General features: G+C 44.1%; 1 protein-coding gene across 4 annotated transcripts in view; it reads left to right on the top strand.

Moving 5' to 3' along the window:
• acaca (acetyl-CoA carboxylase alpha) overlaps positions 1 to 24005 on the top strand; it is a 272671-nt gene that overhangs the window by 77168 nt on the left and 171498 nt on the right. For all 4 annotated transcript variants that reach the window (XM_070857142.1, XM_070857145.1, XM_070857143.1 and 1 more), the window contains exons 24-26: positions 14536 to 14660; positions 17269 to 17382; positions 23565 to 23678. In XM_070857142.1, coding sequence (XP_070713243.1) covers positions 14536 to 14660; positions 17269 to 17382; positions 23565 to 23678 — 353 coding nt within the window. The remainder of the gene's footprint in view (positions 1 to 14535; positions 14661 to 17268; positions 17383 to 23564; positions 23679 to 24005) is intronic.

Here is a 24005-nt window from a genome sequence, read left to right on the forward strand (position 1 = left end):
GATTAAATGTAGTATCTCCAAATTTGCGGATGACACTAAGTTGGGTGGCAGTGTGAGCTGCGAGGAGGATGCTATGAGGCTGCAGAGTGACTTGGATAGGTTAGGTGAGTGGGCAAATGCATGGCAGATGAAGTATAATGTGGATAAATGTGAGGTTATCCACTTTGGTGGTAAAAACAGAGAGACAGACTATTATCTGAATGGTGACAGATTAGGAAAAGGGGAGGTGCAAAGAGACCTGGGTGTCATGGTACATCAGTCATTGAAGGTTGGCATGCAGGTACAGCAGGCGGTTAAGAAAGCAAATGGCATGTTGGCCTTCATAGCGAGGGGATTTGAGTACAGGGGCAGGGAGGTGTTGCTACAATTGTACAGGGCCTTGGTGAGGCCACACCTGGAGTATTGTGTACAGTTTTGGTCTCCTAACTTGAGGAAGGACATTCTTGCTATTGAGGGAGTGCAGCGAAGGTTCACCAGACTGATTCCCGGGATCAAGAAAGACTGGATCAACTGGGCTTGTATTCACTGAAGTTCAGAAGAATGAGAGGGGACCTCATAGAAACGTTTAAAATTCTGACGGGGTTAGACAGGTTAGATGCAGGAAGAATGTTCCCAATGTTGGGGGAAGTCCAGAACCAGAGGACACAGTCTAAGGATAAGGGGTAAGCCATTTAGGACCGAGATGAGGAGGAATTTCTTCACCCAGAGAGTGGTGAACCTGTGGAATTCTCTACCACAGAAAGTTGTTGAGGCCAATTCACTAAATATATTCAAAAAGGAGTTAGATGAAGTCCTTACTACTAGGGGAATCAAGGGGTATGGTGAGAAAGCAGGAATGGGGTACTGAAGTTTCATGTTCAGCCATGAACTCATTGAATGGCGGTGCAGGCTAGAAGGGCCGAATGGCCTACTCCTGCACCTAGTTTCTATGTTTCTAGGACACCAGGGATAACTCCCCTGCTCCTCTTCGAAATAGTGCTATGGGATATTTTTTTTTTTTTACGTCTACCTGAGAGAGCAGATGGAGCCTCGGTTTAACATCTCATCTGAAAGACAGCACCTCCGACAGTGCAGCACTCCCTCAGCACTGCACTGGAGTGTCAGCCTCGATTTATGTCCGAAGTCCCTAGAGTGGAACTGCGAACCCACAACTTTCTGACTCGGGAGGCAAGGGTGAGCCATGGCTGACCCACTGAACACTGTCCCTAAACCCATACTCCAGTAAGAGGGTTGACATCTTCAGGTGAGGTGTGTTGGGGAGATTATTGGAAAGTGCAAATAAAGTAAGGAAACTTACTTATTTTTCCGGTCAGTTAAGTGTCATAATTAGCTGGAAGAATTAGAGATTTTCAGGATTTTTCAGTAGCTGCTTGCTTTTTCTGACTCTTTTCCCATAAGATCAGAAGAAATAGGAGCAGGAGTAGACCTGTTTCTCACCATTTAAAAAAAAAAAAAATTCTGTTTTTCTATATTTCCTACCAAAGTGAATAACCTCACATTTCCCACATTATACTCCATCTGCCACCTTACTGCCCACTCACTTAGTCTATCTACTTCCCTTTGCAGACGCTTTGTATTCTCCTCACAGCTTACTGTCCCACCTAGCTTTTGTATCATCAGCAAACTTGGATACATTACACTCGGTCCCTTCATCTGGGTCATTAATATAGATTATAAATAGCTGAGGCCCCAGCACTGATCCTTGCGGCACCTGACTAGTTACAGCCTGTCAACCTGAAAAAGACCCGTTTATCCCTACTTTTTGTGTTCTGTCCGTTAACCAATCCTTTATCCATGCTAATACATTACCTCCAATCCCATGAGCCCTTATCCTGTGTAATAACCTTTATGTGGCACCTGATTGAATGTCTTTTGGAAATCCAAGTATACTACATCTACTGGTTCCCCTTTATCTACCCTGCTAGTTACATCCTCAAAAAACTAATACATTTGTCAAACACGATTTCCTTTCATAAAACCATGTTGACTCTGCCTAATGTTATGATTATCTAAATGCCCTGATACCACTTCTTTAACAATGGATTCCAGCATTTTCCTGATGACTGATGTCAGGCTAACTGGCTTGTTGTTCCCTGTTTTCTCTCTCCCTCTTTTCTTGAACAGTGGTGTTGCATTTGCTACCTTCCAATCCACTGTTTCTTTCCTTGATTTATATAATGCAGGAATAACTCTGCACAAATTGAAAGCAAGTGTGATCTATTACTAGCGTTACCTAATGCAGACCGCATCTGGACTACAGTTTTGGGCACCGCATCTCCGGAAGGATTAATTGGCCTTTGAGAAGGTTAAGCGCAGATTCTCCAGAATGATTTTGGGCTTAAAGGGCCAAAGGAAAGGTTGCATAGCTTGGGTTATATTCCCTTGATTTTGGAAGATTATGGGGCGATCGAATTAAGATGTTTAAAAGGATTTGATATAGAATATACAAAGATGCGACCGCCCCTGTTGGAGGAATCCAGAACAAGAGGACATAAAGTTAGAGAGAGGCCATTCAAGAGTAAAATTAGAAAGCATTTTTCACAGAGTAGTGGAAATCTGGTAAGGGCAACAAGGGATATGGATCGAAGGCGGGTAAATGAAATTGAGGTACATATCATTCATAATCTAATTGAATGGCAGAACAAGCTCGAGGGGCTGAATGGCCTGCACTTGTTCCTGTGTACATTTGCTGCAAAATGGCAGAAAAAATGGAAAGCAGCGCTCTGAGTTGCATTTTATTCTTCAAAACCCTTCCACGTCATAGGTTATATTGCTTGGTAATTCTGATTAGTATTCTAATAGTCCGTTGTTTAGTGCTGTGGCCTTGTGCACACTGGGAATAGAGTTGTGACCGCCCACATTTCACATGGAGCCAGCAGAGAGCGATGGGAGCTCCATCCCTCGGAAGAGAGAGAGAGAGAGAAGTCAGTGGACGTGGTGTCTGTATGTTAACAATTGAATAAAATGAAGCCCTGTCTACAAGAGATAGCTGGATGTACGGTCCCACCTTCTGCCATTTTTACATTAGCAAGCAGACTTCAGATTCATTCTGAAATTAATCAAAATCTCACCTCCGTTTGCCACTATAAATAAGCGAGTGTGTGTTTAATGAATTGGTACCAGTGTAAGTGAGACATGCCTTGGGGTAGTTCTTATTCCAGTGTCTATTTGGATGCATGGTAGTATCAGCTGCCATTGGGCTCATTATGATCCAACTCCCCTTGCTTCCTTCTCCCTTCCCCCTACATCTTCCATTTCAGTGGATACATTCCTTGACTCTCTCCATCCCCTGCCCCTATTTTTAACGCGTTTCATCAGTTCAGCATGGAAGCAGAAAGCCTATTTGGGGGTGGGGGAAGAATCGGAATATCATCGAATAGTACAGTACAGAAGCAGGCCATTTGGCCCATCGCGTCTGCTCCGGCTCTTTTGAAGAACAATCCCCTTCAAAAGAGCCGGCGCAGAATCGATGGGACGAATGGCCTCCTGTACTGGGAAAAAAGCAAAGGATCTAGTAGGAAGGAATTGGGTGCTCTGACCATCGACAGGCACATGCATCATGCATGATGTCATGAAGTTGTGCGTACATGTCTGCTTCCTCCCAGTAATACTTTGAGTTTCAGCGGAAGCTGGGGTTCCTGCGGTTAGTCTAAAATGGGCATCACAATCTAAGTGCACCAAGTGCTGAATGAAGCGTCGCAGGGATTGGTGCTGGAGCCCCTACTATTTCTAATCTACATAAATGATTCAGAAACATAGTGCAGTTTAGTCAGACTTTATAACTAAACCTGGAGCGACCGGGCAATTGGATGAGGCAGCTCAGGAACTACAGGAGGTCCGAGACCAAAATTTGCAAGTGGGTGTTAAAACTCTTGATAGTTGCATCAATATGGATACAAGTGAAAGTATTGCATATTGGAAGACAGCTTGAAAGGCACAATTACTCAGTGGATGTTGTTGGATGAGCTGGAGGAGAGGCCAAAGAGATCTGAGTGATTGCGGACTTGGCAGTCAATGAAGCCAAGAGAATGGTGAGTGAGCTTTATTGCTAAATCAGAGTACAAGTCGGAGTGCTGAAACTGTGCAATGCTGTATCTTGAGCACTGAGTTCTGGGCTGGTCACTGAAGCACAGGAGAAATACCCAAGCTCTCGAAGAGGCGCAGAGAAGATTCAGAGTTATGAGGAAAGACTAGAAAAACTCAACTTTTCGGCTTTGAAATGAGAGTGGCAATTTAAAGGGCTTATGAGAGACCAAGCCAAATAGAAAAAATGAATCCAGAGTACTATTTTAAGTCAAACCATGATTGAGGACAAGGGGACAACTGGCAAAAGGCAAGGGATGGCTGTCCGAGCAGCACCTCATCGTACAAAGAGTAATCAATACCCGGAATGGACTTCTAGGTAGGATAGTGGAGCCCCAAACTGATTGAAAAAGTAGTTAAATGCTGCATTGGAATCAGCTTTAGGTTTGAATGGAAGGATGAGTTCGATGTGGTGAAGAACCTCTCTCATTTGGTCTTTTTCTGGAGAATGTGCCCCTCATGAGGAGTGTGATCTGCACAACAGAGGTAGGTATAAATGGAGCATGCATTTGAGGGTAACTGCAAAGAATGAGGTGTACAAGCCACACTCTGTCCTTTCCTGGTTATTTGGTTTGTGTTCATTTTGTTTTTAAAAGCCCACCTTCTTCATTAACGATGTTTGACAGACGTGTACATGTGTGTCGATAACACAGGGATTTTTAAAAAATTCGATCATTGGATGTAGGCGTTGCTGGCAAGGCCAGCATTTATTGCCCATCCCTAATTGCCCTTGAGAATGTGGTGAGCCGCCGCCTTGAACCGCTGCAGTCCTTGTGTTGAAGGTACTCCCACAGTGCTGTTAGGGAGGGTGTTCCAGGATTTTGACCCAGCGACGGTGAAGGAACGGCGATATAGCTCCAAGTCACGATGGTGCATAACTTGGAGGGGGACATGTAGGTGATGGTGTTCCCATGCGCCTGCTGCCTTTGTCCATCTTGGTGGTAGTGGTAGTGGTCGTGGTTTTGGGAGGTGCTGCCAAAGAAGCCTTGGCGAGTTGCTGTAGTGCAAAATGTAGATGGTACACACTGCAGCCACGGTGCGCCGGTAGTGGAGGGGGTACTAATCAAGCGGGCTGCTCTCTCCTGGATGGTGTCGAGCTTCTTGAATGTTGTTGGAGCTGCACTCATCCAGGCAAGTGGTGAGTATTCCATCACACTCCTGACTTGTGCCTTATAGATGGTGGAAAGGCAGGATGTTAGACACTCGCCGCAGAATACCCAGCCTCTGACCTCTTGTTGCCACAGTATTTGTGTCCAGTTAAGTTTCTGGTCAATGGTGACCCTCAGGATGTTGATGGTGGGGGATTTGGCGATGGTAATGCAGTTGAATGTCAAGGGGAGGTGGTTAGACTCTCACTGTTTGGAGATAGTCATTGCCCGGCACTTGTGTGGCACGAAGGTTACTTGCCACTTATCAGCCCAAGCCTGAATGTCGTCCAGGTCTTGCTGCATGAGAGCATGGACTGCTCCATTATCTTAGGAGTTGTGAATAGCACTGAACACTGCAATCATCACAGAACATCCCTGTTTCTGACCTTTTATAATGGAGGGAAGGTCATTGATGAAGTAGCTGAAAATGGTTGGACCTAGGACACTGCCCTGAGGAACTCCTGCAGCGATGTCCTGGGGCTGTGATGATTGACCTCCAACAACCACAACCATTTGCCTTTGTGCTAGGTGTGACTCCAGCCAGTGAAGAGTTTTCTCCCTGATTCCCATTGACTCCAGTTTTACTAGGGATCCTTAATGCCACACTCAGTCAAATGTTGCCTTGATGTCAATGGCAATCGCTCTCTCCTCACCTGGAATTCAGCCCTTTTGTCCATGTTTGGACCAAGGCTGTAATGGGGTCTGGCGCGCGTGGTCCTGGCGGAATCCAAACTAAGCATCGGTGAACAGATTATTGGTGAGCAAGAGCCCCTTGATAGCATTGTTGATGACAACTTCCATCACTTTGCTGATGATTGAGAGTAGGCTGATGTTAATTGGCCGGATTGGATTTGTCCTGCTTTTTGTGGACAGAACATACCTGGCCAGTTTTGCACAATGTGGGATAGCTGCCAGTGTTATAGCTGTACTGGAACAGCTTGGCTAGAGGCACGGCTAGTTCTGGAGCACAAGTCTTTAGCACGATAGCCAGGATGTTATCGGGACCCATAGCCTTTGCTGTATCCAGTGCGCTCAGCCATTTCTTGATATCACGTGGAGTGAATCGAATTGGCTGGCGACTCACTTCTGTGATGGTGGGGTTCTTAGGAGGAGGCTAATATGGATCAGCCACTCGGCACTTCTGGCTGCTGATGGTTGCAAACGCTTCAGCCATGTCTTTTGCACCTGCATGCTGGGCTTTGCCATCATTGAGGATGGGGCTATTCATGGAGCCGTCTCCTCCCATTAGTTTAATTGTCTACCACCATTCACGACTGAATGTGGCAGGACTGCAGAGCTTTGATCTGATCAGTTGATCGTGGGATCGCTTAACTCTATTTATAGCGTGCTGTTTAGCAACTCCTTTTTAGGTACGCCTCGTGCTGCTCCTGGCATGCTCTTCTGCACTCCTTATTGAACCATTGTTGGTCCCCTGGTTTGATGATGGTAGAGTGAGGGATATGCCAGGCCATGAGGTTACAGATTGTGGTGGAATACAATTGTGCTGCTGCTGATGGCCCACAGTGGCTCATGCATGCCCAGTTTTGAGCTGCTCGATCTGTTCTGAATCTATCCCATTTAGCACGGTGGTAGTGCCACACAGCACGATGGCGGGTGTCCTCAGTGTGAAGACGGGACTTTGTCTTCACAATGAATGTGCGGTGGTCACTACTACCAATGCTGTCATGGACAGATACATTTGAGACGGGTAGATTGGTGAGGATGAGGTCAAGTTGGTTTTCCCTCGTGTTGGTTCTCTCACCATCTGTCGCAGGCCCAGTCTGGCAGCTATACCTTTAAGGCTCCGTCAGTAATGGTGTCACCGAGCTAGATCTGCAAAACTCATTTCTCTCAAACCATGATTTCAGGCAGCTAGTTGTCTGTCAGGCTGTGTTTTGAGAGTATGTGACATGGACCTCAATTGCAGCCTACCAATTATGTTTGAAACAGAGTTTATGTTACATTTAGTTAGACTATTTGCGGGATGTGGTGATTGTTTTGCCATCCACAGCAGCTAGACAAATTCCAGTCTTGTAAAATTCCTATAATTCAGGAATGCAGATCACAAAGCCAGGATGTTACAAAAGTATTTTGGAACGGCAACTTGTCGATACCAGCTTAACACTGAATTTAGGCTTCTGTGTGAACATTGCTCTTTGGTGAGAAGGTTAAGGAGGCACTCACCGGGTTCAAACAATCAAGGAGTTACCAAAGGTCATCCTTGGATTTTCTTCATAAAGGCAAAGGGTGCTGGACCTTCCAATTGACCCTGTTCCACTGGGTCTTTCAAAGATTTCTTAATAGAAACCTAGAAAATAGGTGCAGGAGTAGGCCATTGGGCCCTTCGAGCCTGCACCACCATTCAATATGATCTTGGCTGAACATGCAACTTCAGTACCCCATTCCTGCTTTCTCTCCATACCCCTTGATCCCTTTAGCCGTAAGGGTCACATTTAACTCCCTTTTGAATATATCTAACGAACTGGCCTCAACAACTTATTGTGGTAGAGAATTCCACAGGTTCACAATTCTCTGAGTGAAGAAGTTTCTCCTCATCTCGGTCGTAAATGGCTTACCCCTTATCCTTGGACTGTGACCCCTGGTTCTGGACTTCCCCAACATTGGGAACATTCTTCCTGCATCTAACCTGTCCAATCCCGTCAGAATTTTATATGTTTCTGAGATCCCCTTTCATTCTTCTAAATTCCAGTAAATATAAGCCTAGTCGATTCAGTCTTTCTTCATATGTCAGCCCTACCATCCCAGGAATCAGTCTGGTGAACCTTCGCTGCACTCCGTCAATAGCAAGAATGTAGTTCCTCAGATTAGGAGACCAGAACTGTACACAATACTCAAGGTGAGGCCTCACCAAGGCCCTGTACAACTGCATTGGTCATGAACTTTCTGAGTCTTTGTAACACAAAAGTGTGTGCACTTATATACTGAATGATGGCGGAAGGGGCTGAGATACAGCTAGAGTCCCCAAGCACCTCTTCAGAAGATTTGAATGAATAACTCTGCAATCATTCATTGCTTCCCACAATGTTGGACATCTACCTGAGCCGAGGCCAAGTAAAAGGAGACAAACTCTGTATTTTAAAGCTATTCTTAAAAGACAAGAGGCAGTTGCTTTGTTGTACTTTGCCCTTCCTTGAGGTGGAAAATGTACCATATTCCCAGTCTGAGATTTATAGTTGTACAAAGACCAGATTTTAGGGTTGATTTCAGCCAGGATCTGTACTCTCAGAAAGCGGGTAACACTACCCAACCTATGCTCCCTGTGATCACAGCTCTCCCACTGGGAGCACAGAATCACTGTACCGTATATCTTTTTTAAAAAAGCTGTTGATAATTTCAAATCATTTCTTAGTGGGAACAAGTGCTTTGTGCAAAACTGCTCAGAACTTGCAGCAAATTGGCAATCTGACTCTGGAATGACGTGAGGATTGCTGGTGAGGGAAATGGAAATATTTACACCAAGGGGGTGGGGAAAGGCATCTGAATCTGGAATTCAGACGCACATGATACCAGGAGCCTTACCTGGGGAGCATGCTGATGGACATTGAAACTGTTCTTATTCCACAAAGCTAACACCTCTCACTTTGAGCACAAGCATAATTAAAAAGGTAGAAATTTAAAAAAGCAGCGACACATAGCAGAGAAGGGAGCTAATTCTCCAGACCATGAAGAGTCTGTTATCAGGTTCTTTTGTAGATGAGAGTTTTTTTGAAATAATAATGGCCCAGAAATTCCTCTCGGAATTCACATGGGAAAAGCACTGTAGATTCAAAATAAAATGCGCACTTATCTTAAGCTGCTGCACCCGCTTGCACAAACACTACATAAAACATTTAGAAAACACCTCACATAATACATTAATAGACATTAAAGTTGTTATAAATGTTTTTTAAAGAAAAAAAGTGCCGCATTTTTTTTTTTTAAAGTTAGGTTTAGGGTTCAAAATAACATTACCTGAGTGGGCAGGGTTTTAACATAAATATGCTTTTTAAAATTTTATTTTAATCCTGTTTTTGACATGTTTTAAAACTCTTATGCCTGTAAAAGTAGGCTATGCGCCTGCTTCTATCAGGCGCAAGAGTTTTGAGGACATTTGCCGGGCAGGATATGGGTAAATACCGCAATCTTACCCATGCAAATGTCCTCGCTCCCGAGATATGGATGATCTGTCAAGTTTCAGCTTGACTGATTGGAAAAGTCGGTTTTCAGCGCATGCGCATTGCGCGCTGAAAACCGGCTTTTCCGATGCCTTCCTGGGTCTGTAAAAACTTTGTACGGACCCGGGACGTCGGAATTTCCACGCCAATAATAATAACCAAAATGGTGGTGTATGGGATTAGACTAAGTACTTGGATGGAGAAAACACTGGCAGACATGGGCCAAATGGCCTTTTCTGTTCTTCCAATGATAAACATTCCCTAGGTATTAGTTTTATAGACACTGGAATTTAAACCGTTCTGGAGGACCATTTTCAATCTTGGATGCTTAGTTTAGCCAACTTTTATTCGAGAGGAAAAGAAAATTTGCATTTATATAACACCTTTCACGACCACCGGACGTCCCAAAGCGGTTTACGGCCAATAAGGTACTTTTTAAATGTGTAGTCACTGTTGTAATGTAGGCAACGTGGCAGCCAATTTGCGCACAGCAAGCTCCCACAAACAGCAATGTGATAATGACCAGGTAATCTATTTATGATGTTGATTGAGGGATAAATATTTGGCCAGGACACTGGTGGGTAACTCCCCCGCTCTTCTTCAAAATAGTGCCATGGGATCTTTTACATCCACCTGCGAGGGCATGCACAGCCTCGGTTTAACGTATCATCTGAAAGACGGCACCTCCGACAGTGCAGCACTCCCTCAGCACTGCACTGGAGGGGTCAGCCTAGATTTTTGTGCTCGAGTCTCTGGAGTGGGACTTGAACAACAGTTTAATCTATTGATTTACTTGTGGCTCAAATGTTCACCATTGGTTCAGATAGTAGTGATGGGGGTCATAATCAGTCGAAAGCATTGTTGGTGAAAGGTCATGCCAGATATTTCTTTAGAGCAATCACCTTCTCCTTTGAATCTCTTCTCTTTGGTTGAAGAGCAAGCACAGCAGTCATTTTGGCAACATTTCTAAAAATTCCAAATCTTCTCCGTGAGATGTGTAGATCTACTTCTGAGCTGTGCACACGATTAAACATGGCACTGTGAAAACACTTGTCAGCTCGTGTTTGTCTGTTTCTCTCTCTGTCTACCTACCTAATCTATATCTACTTCAAAATTCTCCTGTCACACTTCAAAGTGGCAGAAGTGTTTTAAAGGAGAGCAAAAGGTCTTTGATGATTTTCTTTGGGCCTGGAGCGGGAAATCTTCTGCCAGTCTAGGAACATCCCTCCCAAAGCAGCAATTAAACTCTGATTGACCTGAGTGACTTACAAAAATTAAACTTTGTGGCTTTAGGAGAACATTCCACTTAAACGCAGGCCCACATCAGCAGAATAATACATGGTTCATTACATGATATCATTTTCCTGTAATCCTGAAGCAATGTATCATCTAACTTTATTGACCCAGCAGAAACCACCAGAATGCAACATTTAAAATAAACTTACTTTCGACTGTTGTATTATAACAGATATGAGGTGCCTTCATATTATTTCAAGTAATTTTAATGATTAGAGGAGGTTGTTTGAAGGAGAGCGTGCATCTACAGAGTGGAGCATCAGTATAGAGTCTGGGAGAGTGGGAAATTCCAATGTTGAAGTGGGAGTCTGATGGTGGGAAGGCTTGAAGCAAGAGGCTGGGAGATTCCTCAAAGGCCTATAGTGCAGGCTACCACTTAGGTTGAAAAGAATAAGGAAGTAGTTATGCGACACAATGCTTGGGTTTTAAAAGCATTGAGATTATAGGAGAAAGGAAAGACTAGCGGAGATAAGAGTTTGAGTTTTGATCTCCTGAGAATGAGTTGGAGTGAGAGACTTATGTCAAGAGTTTTGGTTTCAAGGCCGGAGAAGAGAAAAGTACGGACACTGCATTTGGATCTGAGTAGCAACCAGAAAGACTAGTTCAAAATAACACTGACCATAATAGGAAGAAAGAAAGACTTGCATTTATATCGCGCCTTTCACGACCACCTGACGTCTCAAAGTGCTTTACAGCCAATGAAGTACTTTTGGAGTGTAGTCACTGTTGTAATGTAGGAAACACAGCAGCCAATTTGCACACAGCAAGCTCCCACAAACAGCACTGTGATAAAGACCAGATAATGGGTCCAAGTTTCCATACGATAAAAAACGGGCGCCCCTCCGAGCTGGGCGCCCGTTTTTCGCACCTAAAACGGCGCCTAAAAAAAAAAACTCGCGATTCTGGAGCGTTCTGCAGCTCCTTGTCTGCCTGGCACGGCGCCCAGGGGGGCGGAGCCTACACTTGCGCCGATTTTGTAAGTGGGAGGGGGCGGGTACTATTTAAATTAGTTTTTTTTCTTGCCGGCAACGCTGCGCGTGCGCGTTGGAGCGTTCGCGCATGCGCAGTGTGAAAAAAACATTGGCACTCGGCCATTTTTGTAGTTCTTTGTAGCTGTTTAATTTTTGAACATTTTTTTAAATAAAAGCACATTGCCATCAGCACTTGCAGCCTTCTCACTGTCTCTCTCTTTCCCCCCACCCCCCCCCCCCCTCGCGGGAAGGACGGGCGCCTCCTCTTCCCCCCCCCCCCCCCCCCCCCCCGCGGGAAGAACGGGCGCCTCCTCTCTCTCTCTTTCCTGCCCCCCCCCCCCCCCCCGCACGGGAAAGAACGGGCGCCTCAGGCTGACTGCAGAATTCTCCGTGCCTGAAGCACTTTCACACAGGTAGGAAGATGGTTTATTTAATCTTTTCTTGGCTTATAAATGTTTATTCAGGTTGGATTTATTTGTATAATATTTGTAGAAGTATAAATAAGGATTTATTGTAGAATTTAATGACTTCCCTTCCCCCCCCCCCCCACCTCGTTCTGGACGCCTAATTTGTAACCTGCGCCTGATTTTTTAATGTGTAGAACAGGCTTTTTCAGTTCTACAAAAATCTTCACTTGCTCCATTCTAACTTAGTTTGGAGTACGTTTTCACTGTGGAAACTTTGAAATCGGGCGTCAGTGGCCCGACACGCCCCCTTTTGAAGAAAAAATTCTGTTCCAAAGTAGAACTGTTCTACCTGACTAGAACTGCAGGAAAAAAAATGTGGAGAATTGCGATTTCTAAGATAGTCCGTTCTCCACCAGTTGCTCCTAAAAATCAGGTGCAAATCATGTGGAAACTTGGGCCCAATGTGTTTTTTTTTGTCATGTTGATTGAATTTTGCCCAGGGCACCGGGCATAACTCCCCTGCTCTTCTTCGAAATAGTGTCATGGGATCTTTTACGTCCACTTGAGAGAGCAGTCGGAGCCTCAGTTTAACGTCTCATCCGACAGTGCAGTGCTCCCTCTGCACTGGAGTGTCAGCCTAGATGTTTTTTGTGCTCAAGTCCCTGGAATGGGACCCACAATTTTCTGACTCTGAGGCAAGAGTGCTACCGACTGAGCCACAGCTAGAGAAAGAAGATGGATTGTAACAGAGCAAAGAAGAGGTTGTGGGCTAGGAGTGAGGTAATATAATAGCCTGAGTACCTAAACAAATGTTTCCTGTTTTGTGACAGCTCAACAAGTTCCCCTTTTATAATCTTTTAGATAATGAGAGTTATACACATACGTACAGCTTTTGACAGTTATCTATTCTTTAAAATGCCATTGTGTTACTCCGCACTTATTTGGAAAAAAAACAGTAGCTCTGAGCAGATTCGCAATCGTGGCTGGAGAGTGATCTTTATTCTGATCCAGATGGGATTGCAGAATTTTGAAAACTCCAACTTGCACATAATTTGTAATTGTAATTAATATCCTTTCAGGAAACTGGTTTAACATTGCATCTCTCCCCAGAATAATAATACAAAAGTAATATAATTAAATATAATGTGACATAATTTGATGGAACATTGAAGAAGTCCACATCATCGATCTGCCAATATATTTTATATTAAATAAATTGGCTTTCTTCGTTATTCCAGTTTGGAACGTCCTGGAGAGAATATCCGCACACTAAAATCACGTAGAAACTTAATCCGTCATGCGTAATTATGCCAGGATCAGTTGGTAGTTATCTGCTTTGTGTTCAAGCCCCAAACCAGGGTATGAGCACATAATCTACACTGCCATTCTGATGCAGCACTGAAGAGGTGCTGTATTATTAGAGATGTTAAACTATGTCTCTTCCCGTGTTTCCTCTGCAGACACTTCTTGCTCAAATGCAGGTATGAGCACCTCTGTCTCTATTATGGGGACTGGGAGGGCCACCTGTCTTCAATGCAGTCTCACCAGCCTTGCCTTCCTCCATTGCTCCTCCTCCTCTTCTTCCAAGCAGCAAGAGGTAGCGGCGACTCCCCAATGAACAACCTATAGTGCCCTCTCTGAGCTCGCAGGTGATGGCAATAGCAACCCATAGCACTGTTTGAAGATCAGTGTGTTGGCTACATTGCAACAGTGACTACATTCCAAAAGTACTTCATTGGCTGTAAAGAGCTTTGAGTGGTCATGAAAGGTGCTATATAAATCCAAGTCTTTCTTTTAATATATTTCCCTCAACCATTGCAACCAAAAACAGATTAACTTGTCATTCATTATTGATGTTTATTAGCTCTTGCTGTATGCAAAATGGCTGCCATGTTTTTGCCTACATAGCAACAGTTACTACACTTGAAAAAGTAATTAATTGTATGTGAAGTGGTTTGAGACATAAGATACTATATAAATGCAAGTCTACTTAATCCTCAATGAACCAAAAAATGCTTTCACAATATTTTAGGGCCATGCATTTAAATTGGATTTTTAACTATATATTGAATGTTTGGGGTTTTGTTTTGCAAAAGCTGATTGGCAGCTCTGGACTTTCATTTGAATAGTCTGAATGAAATTTGCAAATTATGAAACTGAACTAAAATAACCTGCATGAAGCAAACTCAAATGCATTTTTATTTTGTTATCCAAAGTTATACTGCAGTGCGTTTAAGTATACTCGCACTTCTTTTTGGGTCTGATGAATTGAGCTCATATACGTGGTATTCATAGTATCAGAATTCTTCTAAGAGGTTTGACTGTAAGTGAAATAAGAGAGTAGGAAGAAAGTTCAAAAGGTTTCTCTCAGAAAAGATTTAGAGGCTGAAAAGATAGCCTTCATGCCAGCTCTAGTAGAGTGATATTTATCTTTAATATCTTTTTCAAACTGCAGGTCATTATGAGAAATGTGTCTTTACCCTTCGAGAGGACCATAAAGGAGACATGACCACAGTCCTGAACTACATCTTCTCTCACGCCCAAGTCACCAAGAAGAACCTTCTCGTTACAATGCTTATTGTAAGTTAAGCTCTGTTATGCCCACAAATTCCAGCTTCCAATGTGCTAATCTCGAGCGATAGGTCTATATAGTATTTCATGTGATTTTAAGTAATGCTTGGCCATAAGAATCTCATTATTCTAACACAAAGCAGTATTTCCTTTGAGATTTCTGAAGTAGCTTTGAGCCGGGCTGTTCATTTCTCATGTAATCACGCCGTGGTGATGGAGAGCGAAACGGCAGCTGTTCTCTTTGCAGGCCTTCAATTTTCTTCAGAGTCCAGTCATTGAAGTGTGTAATTACATGGGGGTGTCATGGAGGTGCTAGTCCTTTTCAAAGAGTGGGACATGGCTTTGTTCACTGACATTGTGCGAGGGTAGACTGCTCCCGACACCACTGCTGGCATTTTGCAGAGGACAAAAAAATAAAGGCAACTTGCACGCAGATAATAAAAGCTCACTTTGCTGAGCTCCTGGAAAATAATTAAAGTTTGATTTATAGTTTAAAAAAAAATGTTTTTCTTTGTTAAAAGTTGTAAGAAGGAGCCAGGTGATTTTGTCACTGAATCTTCTGGTTTTATTCGGGCCCCGTCAACTCCATTATTTGCCTAGCGTTTATTTTAAAAATATTTGCATAGAAATAAAATATATGTATAAATACTTGACTTTTCAAAACTGGAAAGGTAAAATCATGAATGCTGTGCTCCCAGTGGAGCGTTGCACTCAGAGGAGGGATCGGGGAATCAGCACAACGCTGTTGAAGCCCTCTCTCTGCACTTTGACCCCCTTTGAGTGAGATTTCCTGCTGGGAGTCCCAGAATCAGTCTGTTTACCCATAAGTTTATATATGAGGAATAATTTTGTGTCGCTGTTTTTTTTTTCTCAAAATGCTATCTGTTCTCAGTTATAACATTATCTCCATGTATCAAGAATGTTACGTGATATATAATGACCATCAAACAAAAATGGTTCCTTAACATTTTCAGACACACTCTAAATGAGTTTTAGATCTTCAACTGCAGATGAAGTGTGACCACTTTACCCATCATGCAATTGTTCTTTATGGATCTTTGAACTTAAACATTGACTCCATGTTGAGTGTTGGGTCACAAGCACATTTCTTTCCCCATTCCCTCGTAGTTTCAAATTTTGGCAAGACCTTCGGATATATGCTGTTTAGTTGAAAGGTACTATATAAACGAAGTATTATTTCCCATCAGTGCTGGTTTAATTTGCATATAGGCATGCCTTAGAATCCAGCCATGTCACAGTGGAATCAGGAAGTTTTAAAAAAAAAAAGAAATGTTCTTTATCACTCTTCCTTTTCAACCAAAATATGTCTGAGCCTCAGCCAGCAGGCAGACTGAAGTGGTAAACTAATTTGGTGTTTGTACTGTTAACATGTGCTAGGACTGACTAAATCCATCATCTTGTTCAATTAATAGGTCGGCCCAGTTATTTGCATGACATTTGGAGGTATGCAGTTAAATGGCATCCACTGTTCTTTTATATTAAAGAAAAATGCTCATATGATTGTTTAACCATTTGTCTTGACAAAGTTCCTATTTTCACCAAGTCTCCGAGTGCTGAAAGGATATTAAAATATGCCTCATTTTGACAAAATAATCGCTACAAAGTTGTCATGTCCTTACAGCTGACATCAGCTAACTCCGCAGAGACTGGACATTAAACTGGGGTCTTCATGGTCTGTCTGCCTTAATCAGCTACTCACTGCCTTAGTCAGCTGATTCACTCGAGGGAGCGCGGGTTAATGTTTCTAATAAAGGGTGGTGCAGTGGTCGAAGGGGTTGGCACTCTGCTAGAAACTTTATTCCATAATTTTTTCATGCTGAATTATTGGTCTCAAGGTGAGTTATTAAGATCAACTTAAAAAGACAGAAAAAGCAAGTTTTAAAAGGGACTGGGATTCAATAAGAGGTAGAAGTCAATAAAGGTATAGAACCACCGAATCTTGTTTAACATGCAATATTCTGTGTAGAGATATTTTTTTTTTCCCAAAAGTTAGTTTTGTGATTTCAGTGCAGAAATGCCATAGCATTATTTAGAGTTAAATAGAAATATGGAGCCAGAGATGATGAAATATAGCTCTGATAATGTGTCACCTCTTTGCAACCTATTCTGTTCTGCGGTGTTCTGAGTGCTAATTTTTCAGACCATTCAAACTAATTGCTTCAATGGGTGGCACGCTGGCAGACACCCCAGCCGTCCATTTGCCCTCCTGACCATTACCCTGTCCTTTACTGTTCCTGCTGAGAATACAGATTAATCGAGTGTTTTAAATAGAAGAGTAACAGCGGGCCATGTGCTTCTGCAGTCATACTGATGGAAAATTGTGATTATAATGCGGCACAACCCAATAATTCTTGTGGGTTTTTTTATGTCTGAATGGAAGCTTTTATTTTAAGGGCAGAGGGTTAAAGCATACAAGAGGCAGTGATTTACACCACTGAATTGCAGATGAACTCGGGTTTTTATTTTTATTGGTGTCGGTTTGACCAATGCTATTGTAGTTATTTCTCTGTTAAATGTTTTACTTTAAATGTTTTTTAAAATATCAGATTTTTAAAAAATAGTGTTTAACGTGATTTTTGTGCGTGTCTTTCTTCAGGACCAGTTATGCGGACGGGATCCAACCCTGACTGATGAGCTGATTGCCATTCTAACTGAATTGACACAGCTCAGCAAGACTACCAATGCTAAAGTGGCTCTCCGAGCTCGGCAGGTAAAGATTAAGGGTCTTCCAATTCACTTGAAATTCAGGCTGCCCATCTTTTTGTGTGTGTGTACGTTTTAATGTGTTTTTTTAAAATTCAATCAGTGGAAGGTGGAAGCTGGGACATTGAATAAATTTAAGACAGAAATAGACAGTTCCTTAAACGATAAGGGGTTATGGCGAGCGGGTGGAGAAGTGGAGCTGAGTCCATGATCAGATCAGCCATGATCTTATTGAATGGCGGAGCAGACTCAAGGGGCCGTATGGCCTACTCCTGTTCCTCCTACTTAAGTTCTTAGGGCCCAGGTTTCGGGCCGCGCCTGGAACGGCGCAGCCCAGACCTGGACGCCTGTTTTTCACGCCACAAAGTGCGCCTAAAAAAAACTCAACAATTCTCCGGCTCCCTTCAGGTCCTCGGGAGCTGGGCACGGTGCAGCATGAGCTGTGGGGGGCGGAGCCAGGTCCCTGCGCTGAAAACAGTGCCGGGACCTCTGCCCATGCGCGCTACAGTGGCCTCACTGGGGCTACGTGGATAAGGCTTACCTCCCACGCCCAGCTCCCTCCCTCCCTCCCTCCCTCCCGGACCCGACTTGACTCCCACTCTTTTCCCCCCCCGGACCCGACCCGACCCCTCTCTCTCTCCTCGCCCACCCCCCCCCCTTCTTCTCCCCCTTCCCCCCCCCCCCCCACCCCCCTCCTCCTTTTTCTCCCCCTCCTCCCCTCGCTGTCAGAAACACAGACACTGACAGACAGAGAGTGAGACACACACACACAGACAGACAGAGAGATAGAGACACACTTGGGGGGCCGTCCCAGCACGCTGTTGGAGAACTCCCGGTGCTGCAGTCGGTAAGTAGAAAATGTTTTGTTTTTTATTGATTTTTTAAAAAAAATTATTAATTTTTTTGATTTATTGGTTGATTTATTGATGTATTTATCATTTATTATTGATGATGGCTCTTTATTTGTAAAACTGTAGTGTTTAATGTTTGTAAACTTCCCTTTAAACCACCCCCCCAATTCCCTACGCCTGATTTGTAACCTACGCTTGATTTTCTAAGTGTAGACAAGGTTTTTCTGAGTGTACAAAAATCTACACTTACTCCAATATGAGTTAGTTTGGAGTAAGTTTTCACTGCCTAAACTTTCAAAATGGGCATAAGTGGCTGGACACGCCCACTTTTGAAAAAAAAATCTGTTCCAAACTGAAACTGTTCTAACTGACTAGAACTGGAGCAAACTAAATGCCGAGAATTGCAATTTCTAAGATACTCCATTCTAAACCAGTTGCTCCAAAAAATCAGGCTGGTCCCGGTCTCATTTGAGAGAACTGTTACGGGTGACCCTTCATTCCCGGGTATGGCTTTGGTGGCGATAGGGTCCGGGGGCTGCGCCTTGGCACAGTTTGCTCTTTCAGGCTCGTGGCGGTTGGTGCCATCGGGTGCCTGAGAGGTGGAACCGATCGGGGCAGGGTATCGATACCGGTGCCATTGCCCTCCTGAAATCGCTTGCTCTGCAGCTTGTATGTGTTGACTGCTTGTGGTCACACTCCGTGGTGCACAACTCTGGTCCCAGGGACGCAGGCTACAGCATTGGGTAGCTCTCTGGATCTGTGTGCTCCCGATGGGTGTCTGCCCGCTGCATTGACTGAATGCAGTTGAAATCCTTCATCGCACAACGTTTCATTACTCGTGGTAAATACTCTGTAGCTCCAATTGCGATCGTACGACTTTTCTTTGCTTATTGCATGTACACAATTTTGATCATCAATTACACATTTTACACCTAATTCACAGTTGCTCTTGTATTGAGTGTGTGGAACTGTCCCTTTTAAGTGTGGTGGGTTGCAGTCCTATAAGAGAGCCTTGCTATCTTTAGCCCAATCCTCTTCTCCGTTTGGTGCCATGTGTTGCTCCATCAGCGCTGCACCTCGTGGTCTGGCTGCTGCCATCTTTTCCTTCAGTGCATCACCTCGTGGTTCAGGCGCCATCTTTCCTTCATCCACGATGTCGACTGTGGTGATCCTCTTCTCCCCGGGTTCTGCCACCGAAGTTGGGAAGTCGCCTTTGGATCCGATTTTCTTCCTCCCAAATCCTGCCACTGGAGCCTGGGAGGTGCGTTCGGGTCGTCTCAGCTGGATCATCTCCACGCAGTCATACTGGACGGTCTGTGCCTCGGGTGTTGTGCTGATCTGCTCTCTGGTGCCGGATCCAACCTCAGATGAGGGCTTGCTTTGCCTCTGAGTGTGGAGGGATGAAATCTTCCCAACTCCAATGGATCTTTCCCATCCGCCGCCTTCCGAGTAGCGTTGGTCCATCACCAGCAACAATCCAGAGAGGTAACTTGTGCACTGTGCCATCATGGAGTACCTTTACATCCGCACTACCAATAACTGCAATAAGTTCATTGGTGTCGGTGTGCAGCTTTACCTGAACTGGGACCAACTTGGGTCGTTCAGTTTGATTGTCCCATAGTCTCTCAAAGGCTTCTTGATTCATTACTGACTGGCTCGCCCCCATGTCCACTTCCATGAAGACTGGAACGCCATCTATCTTGACTTCCATCCTCAACGGGGAACACTCGGTGGTGCAGATAAACATGCTATATACCTCATCGTGGGGCTGAGCTGCCTCTCTGACTATCGCTTCATAATCCGCGCTGGATTCATTGCCATCTGTAGACTCCATCAACACAGTGAATCATATTTCTTTTACACATTCACTGGAGGTGGCCCTTTGTGCTGCAGCCTTTACACACGTAGTCTTTACAGCAGCACTGGTGAGCCCTGTGATTCCCTCCGCAATACCAGCATGGAGCTACTCGGTTAGCCCCCCTCAGCGGACTCTGAGTTGAGGGACTCTGAGGCCTGTTCTCATTTCCCTGAGAAGGTTCACGTTCTACAGTCCAGCCTCTCAAAGGCGCCACTTTGTGCACAGTACTTGCCGGGTTTGAGTCCTGAGGATGAGTCATCTGCCTAGAGCCGCAGGTAGAGGTCATGAATGCCTGGCTCACGGAGGTGGCCTTCTGCAGTGTGACTGTGGTATTTGCAGACAGTAGCTTATGAAGAAGGCCCTCATGGCCGATTCCAGTAACACAGATATCCCGCAGCACTTCGGTGAGGTGGTCGCCAAAATCACAGTGCCGCCAGCCTCCTGAGGTCCGCAGCATATTTCGCGATTTCTTGGCCTACGGGCCATTGGTGTGTATAAAACCGGTGTCTGGCTGTGAGGATGCTCTCTTTGGGCTTGAATTGTTCGTGAATCAGCGTCCTCGTCCTTCTTGGTCTTTGTCTTCGCTGGTGCCAGCAAGTTCCTGACGAGGCCATAGACAGTGGGCACACAACTGGTTAGCAAGATAGCTCTGCGCTTATCAGCCAGTGTGGCTGGATTGTTGCCTGTCAGGTCGTTTGCTGTGAAGAAATGGTCGAGCCTCTCCATGAAGGCGTCCCAATCATCACCATCGGCGAACTGCTGCAACGTACCAACAATAGCCATTTTTGCGTGAAGGTCCGTAATCTCGTTGCCAATCGTTATGTCTTTAGATGCTCTGATAATGACTCCACGAGGCAATGTGTTGTACTTGAACTGTAGTGACCGTAGTCCTTTATTGATAACTCCAGAGTGAGGATCACACATGGTGACCTGCCTTTTATACTAGGCTGGGCACACCTGTACAGGTAACCTACAAGTCTTCCACTGCTGTGCCCTCTGGTGGCAAACCTTGTAATAGTACAAACAGTAGGATACATAACAAGCAAAACCTTGGGGCTAAAAGTTTGGTTGCATAGCTATGGATGCCGATTTGGCTCAAATAGTGTCTGAGCAGCGTGAGCACATTTCTGGTGCGGGCCATGCTGGACGGCATTTTGTTGAGGGCGCTGGGAGAGGTGCTGTAAGTATGCAGATCTCTGAAAATCAAGGAGTGAGGACCCGAGGGAGTAAGGGAGGGGGGTCAGTCGGAATATGTATGTTTGTGTGTGCACGCTAGATCCATGCAGCAGAACCTGGTCTCCAATCGTCTTGGATCCCCTTGCCATTGGTCCAAGACCTTGCTCTGTCAAGTTCGTGTGCAAGCTGGTGTGCTCTGACCATCCCACGTTAAAATAATTCACGCATCTTCCACCCTTTTAAACAACCCCAACTGTGTCAGAAACTGCAGATCCTGCATTGGTCCCATCATTCACCTTAGAATTCATTTTAGTATGGAAGCAAGTCATCCTCTACTCCGGGGGACTGCCTTAGAAGAAGAGGAGGGCCCGTAGCTTTTAACCACCCTCATTAAATGAGGGTTGCTGAGGAGAAAGAAACCGCTGAAATTCGGCAGCTGAAAACATTATTAACTATTTTTTGAAATGGTATTTTTCTCTGTTCTGCTTGCGTTGGTCGCCCTACTCTCGGAAGCATTTTGATTGAGAGGGCAAATGGGTGCCCTCCTCCCATGCCTCCTATTGCAATTTTGAAACCAGCCCCTGGAGGATGTGTAAGAGCAACTCAAGAGTGATTTGCCCCTCTGATCTTAGTGAGTGAGTGAGCTAGATTTTCAACCCATTGATTGTCGATGATCAAAAAAAACCTGGCATGGATGGCATGGCTGAGATCGGGACTTCATGTGGCAGAACAAGAGCAGAGGTGCACGTCACACCAATCTCTGGGTAGAATTAGTGAGTGTGGTGGTCATCTGAGCCACTGTGTACTATTCATAGTATTTCTCATATTAATTACTATGACTTCTCTGATGTTTTGAAGAAAAAAAAATATCTCTGCATTGGAATTTAAGAGAGTGCTAATTCTCAAGACCACAAGCCTGTAAAATCAGTGTTGGCACCTTTCAGTTGAACTTGGAATTGAGGGCTACACTGACTGGAATTCACTTGGGATTTGGTAACTCCACTGAGGATAGCTTTCATTGCAGTCCTAGTGACAATCAATGTTTGATTCTGGTCTTGCTATGATGTAGATGGTCCCTTCCAGTGAACTTTTTCATTGAGACCTTCAGTATGTAGAAACCATCTTTGAACTTGCCACTTCCTCAATGTCACTGGCAGCTTGATGGCTTTTGTAAACTTATCAGTAATTTTGGAAACGTTTTTTTTTTAATTACAAATACATGCCGTTTAATGGCGTGTCTTATCATTGGGATAATGTATTTGTTTTGAAGATGTGGGCAAGGTTGCATTTATTGCCCATCCCTAGTTGCCCTCAAAAGTTAGTGATTGAATGGCAATTGTTTGGACAACTGAGTGGGCACTTCTGAGTGCATTGAGTCATTGAATGTGGATTAGAGTTACGTTTAGGCCAGATTGGGTAGGGGTAGTAGGTTCCCTTTCCTGAAGAACATTAGTGAACTAGTTAAGTTTTTATTACAATCTGTCAGTTTTTATGGTCATTTTTTTTTGATAGCCCACACATCACCAGATTTATTGAGTTCAGTTTCCTAACTTGGGATTTGAACTCACAACCTCCTAGGTTGCTACATCTTGCATTTATATAATGCCTTTAAAGTAGAAAAATATCACAAAAGACTTGATAGAGGCTTAATCAGACATAAATGGATTCTGAGACAAAGAATAAGATATTAGAAGGGATTGGCCAAGAGGTGAATTTTAAGGAGCCTCTTAAAGGAGGAGAGGCAGGTGGAGAGGCAGAGGAATCTATGGAGGAACTTCCAAATCTCTTCACCAAAAAAGGTCATACCTATGTAAGCCCCTTGAGATGGAGATCAGTGTAAGTACGCTCCAGTCTACCCAACTATGGAATGGGAAGTAACTAGGAGGCTTGTGTGAAAAGACAGGTCTCTACCCACAGGAATTGCACACTCCTAGTTTTGGCCCAAGGAAAGAGATGGGCACTCCCCCATGGTTGGCTTTGATTAAATGTTGTCTTTTGTGTCTCACTCATTTATTTATGTTCTAACACAATAGTATTGCAATTTAGTAACATCATTTGAGTCGATTTAGTCTGGCCACTTGTTGCTCGCCCACAACAGTGTGTAAGGCATCCATTTTCTAGAGTTGAATGGGCCAATTTTCACCTTTTATTTGCCTAAAGCAGATACTGATGGAGATCGGTAAATCACTTTTTAGTTCTTTTGAATCTGTGTAAATGACTTTAATAGAATGTGCTGTCAATGTTTATCTGTCAAATGTAGTGGTTTAATCAAACAGCACTGTTCTTGTGATCCTCTCTCTACAGGTTCTGATTGCTTCACACTTGCCCTCTTACGAGCTCCGTCACAACCAGGTGGAGTCCATCTTCCTCTCGGCCATTGATATGTATGGACATCAGTTCTGCATAGAGAACCTTCAGGTGATTGTACCATCCATCTATCTATATCTATAATAAATTAAATATCTTACATCTGCACGCACATCATGTCAACTTTTTATATGATAAATTACAATTTCGGCATTTGTAACTTATTCTGTAATTACATCCTCTGGCCAGTGGCGGCGCTGCAGATGCACCATTGTTGGGAGGGTGTAATCATCATCATAGGCGGTCCCTCGAACGAGGATGACTTGCTTCCATGAGAGTTCACAGATGTTTCAATGAAGGACCCGATGTTCCAGTCCTGAACTCCAGTTGAGGGGGTGGAAAATGCCTGTGCGTGAATTTTTTTTTAATGTGTGGTGA

This window comes from Pristiophorus japonicus, chromosome 16 (assembly GCF_044704955.1).
Source record: "Pristiophorus japonicus isolate sPriJap1 chromosome 16, sPriJap1.hap1, whole genome shotgun sequence".
NCBI lineage: Eukaryota > Metazoa > Chordata > Chondrichthyes > Pristiophoridae > Pristiophorus > Pristiophorus japonicus.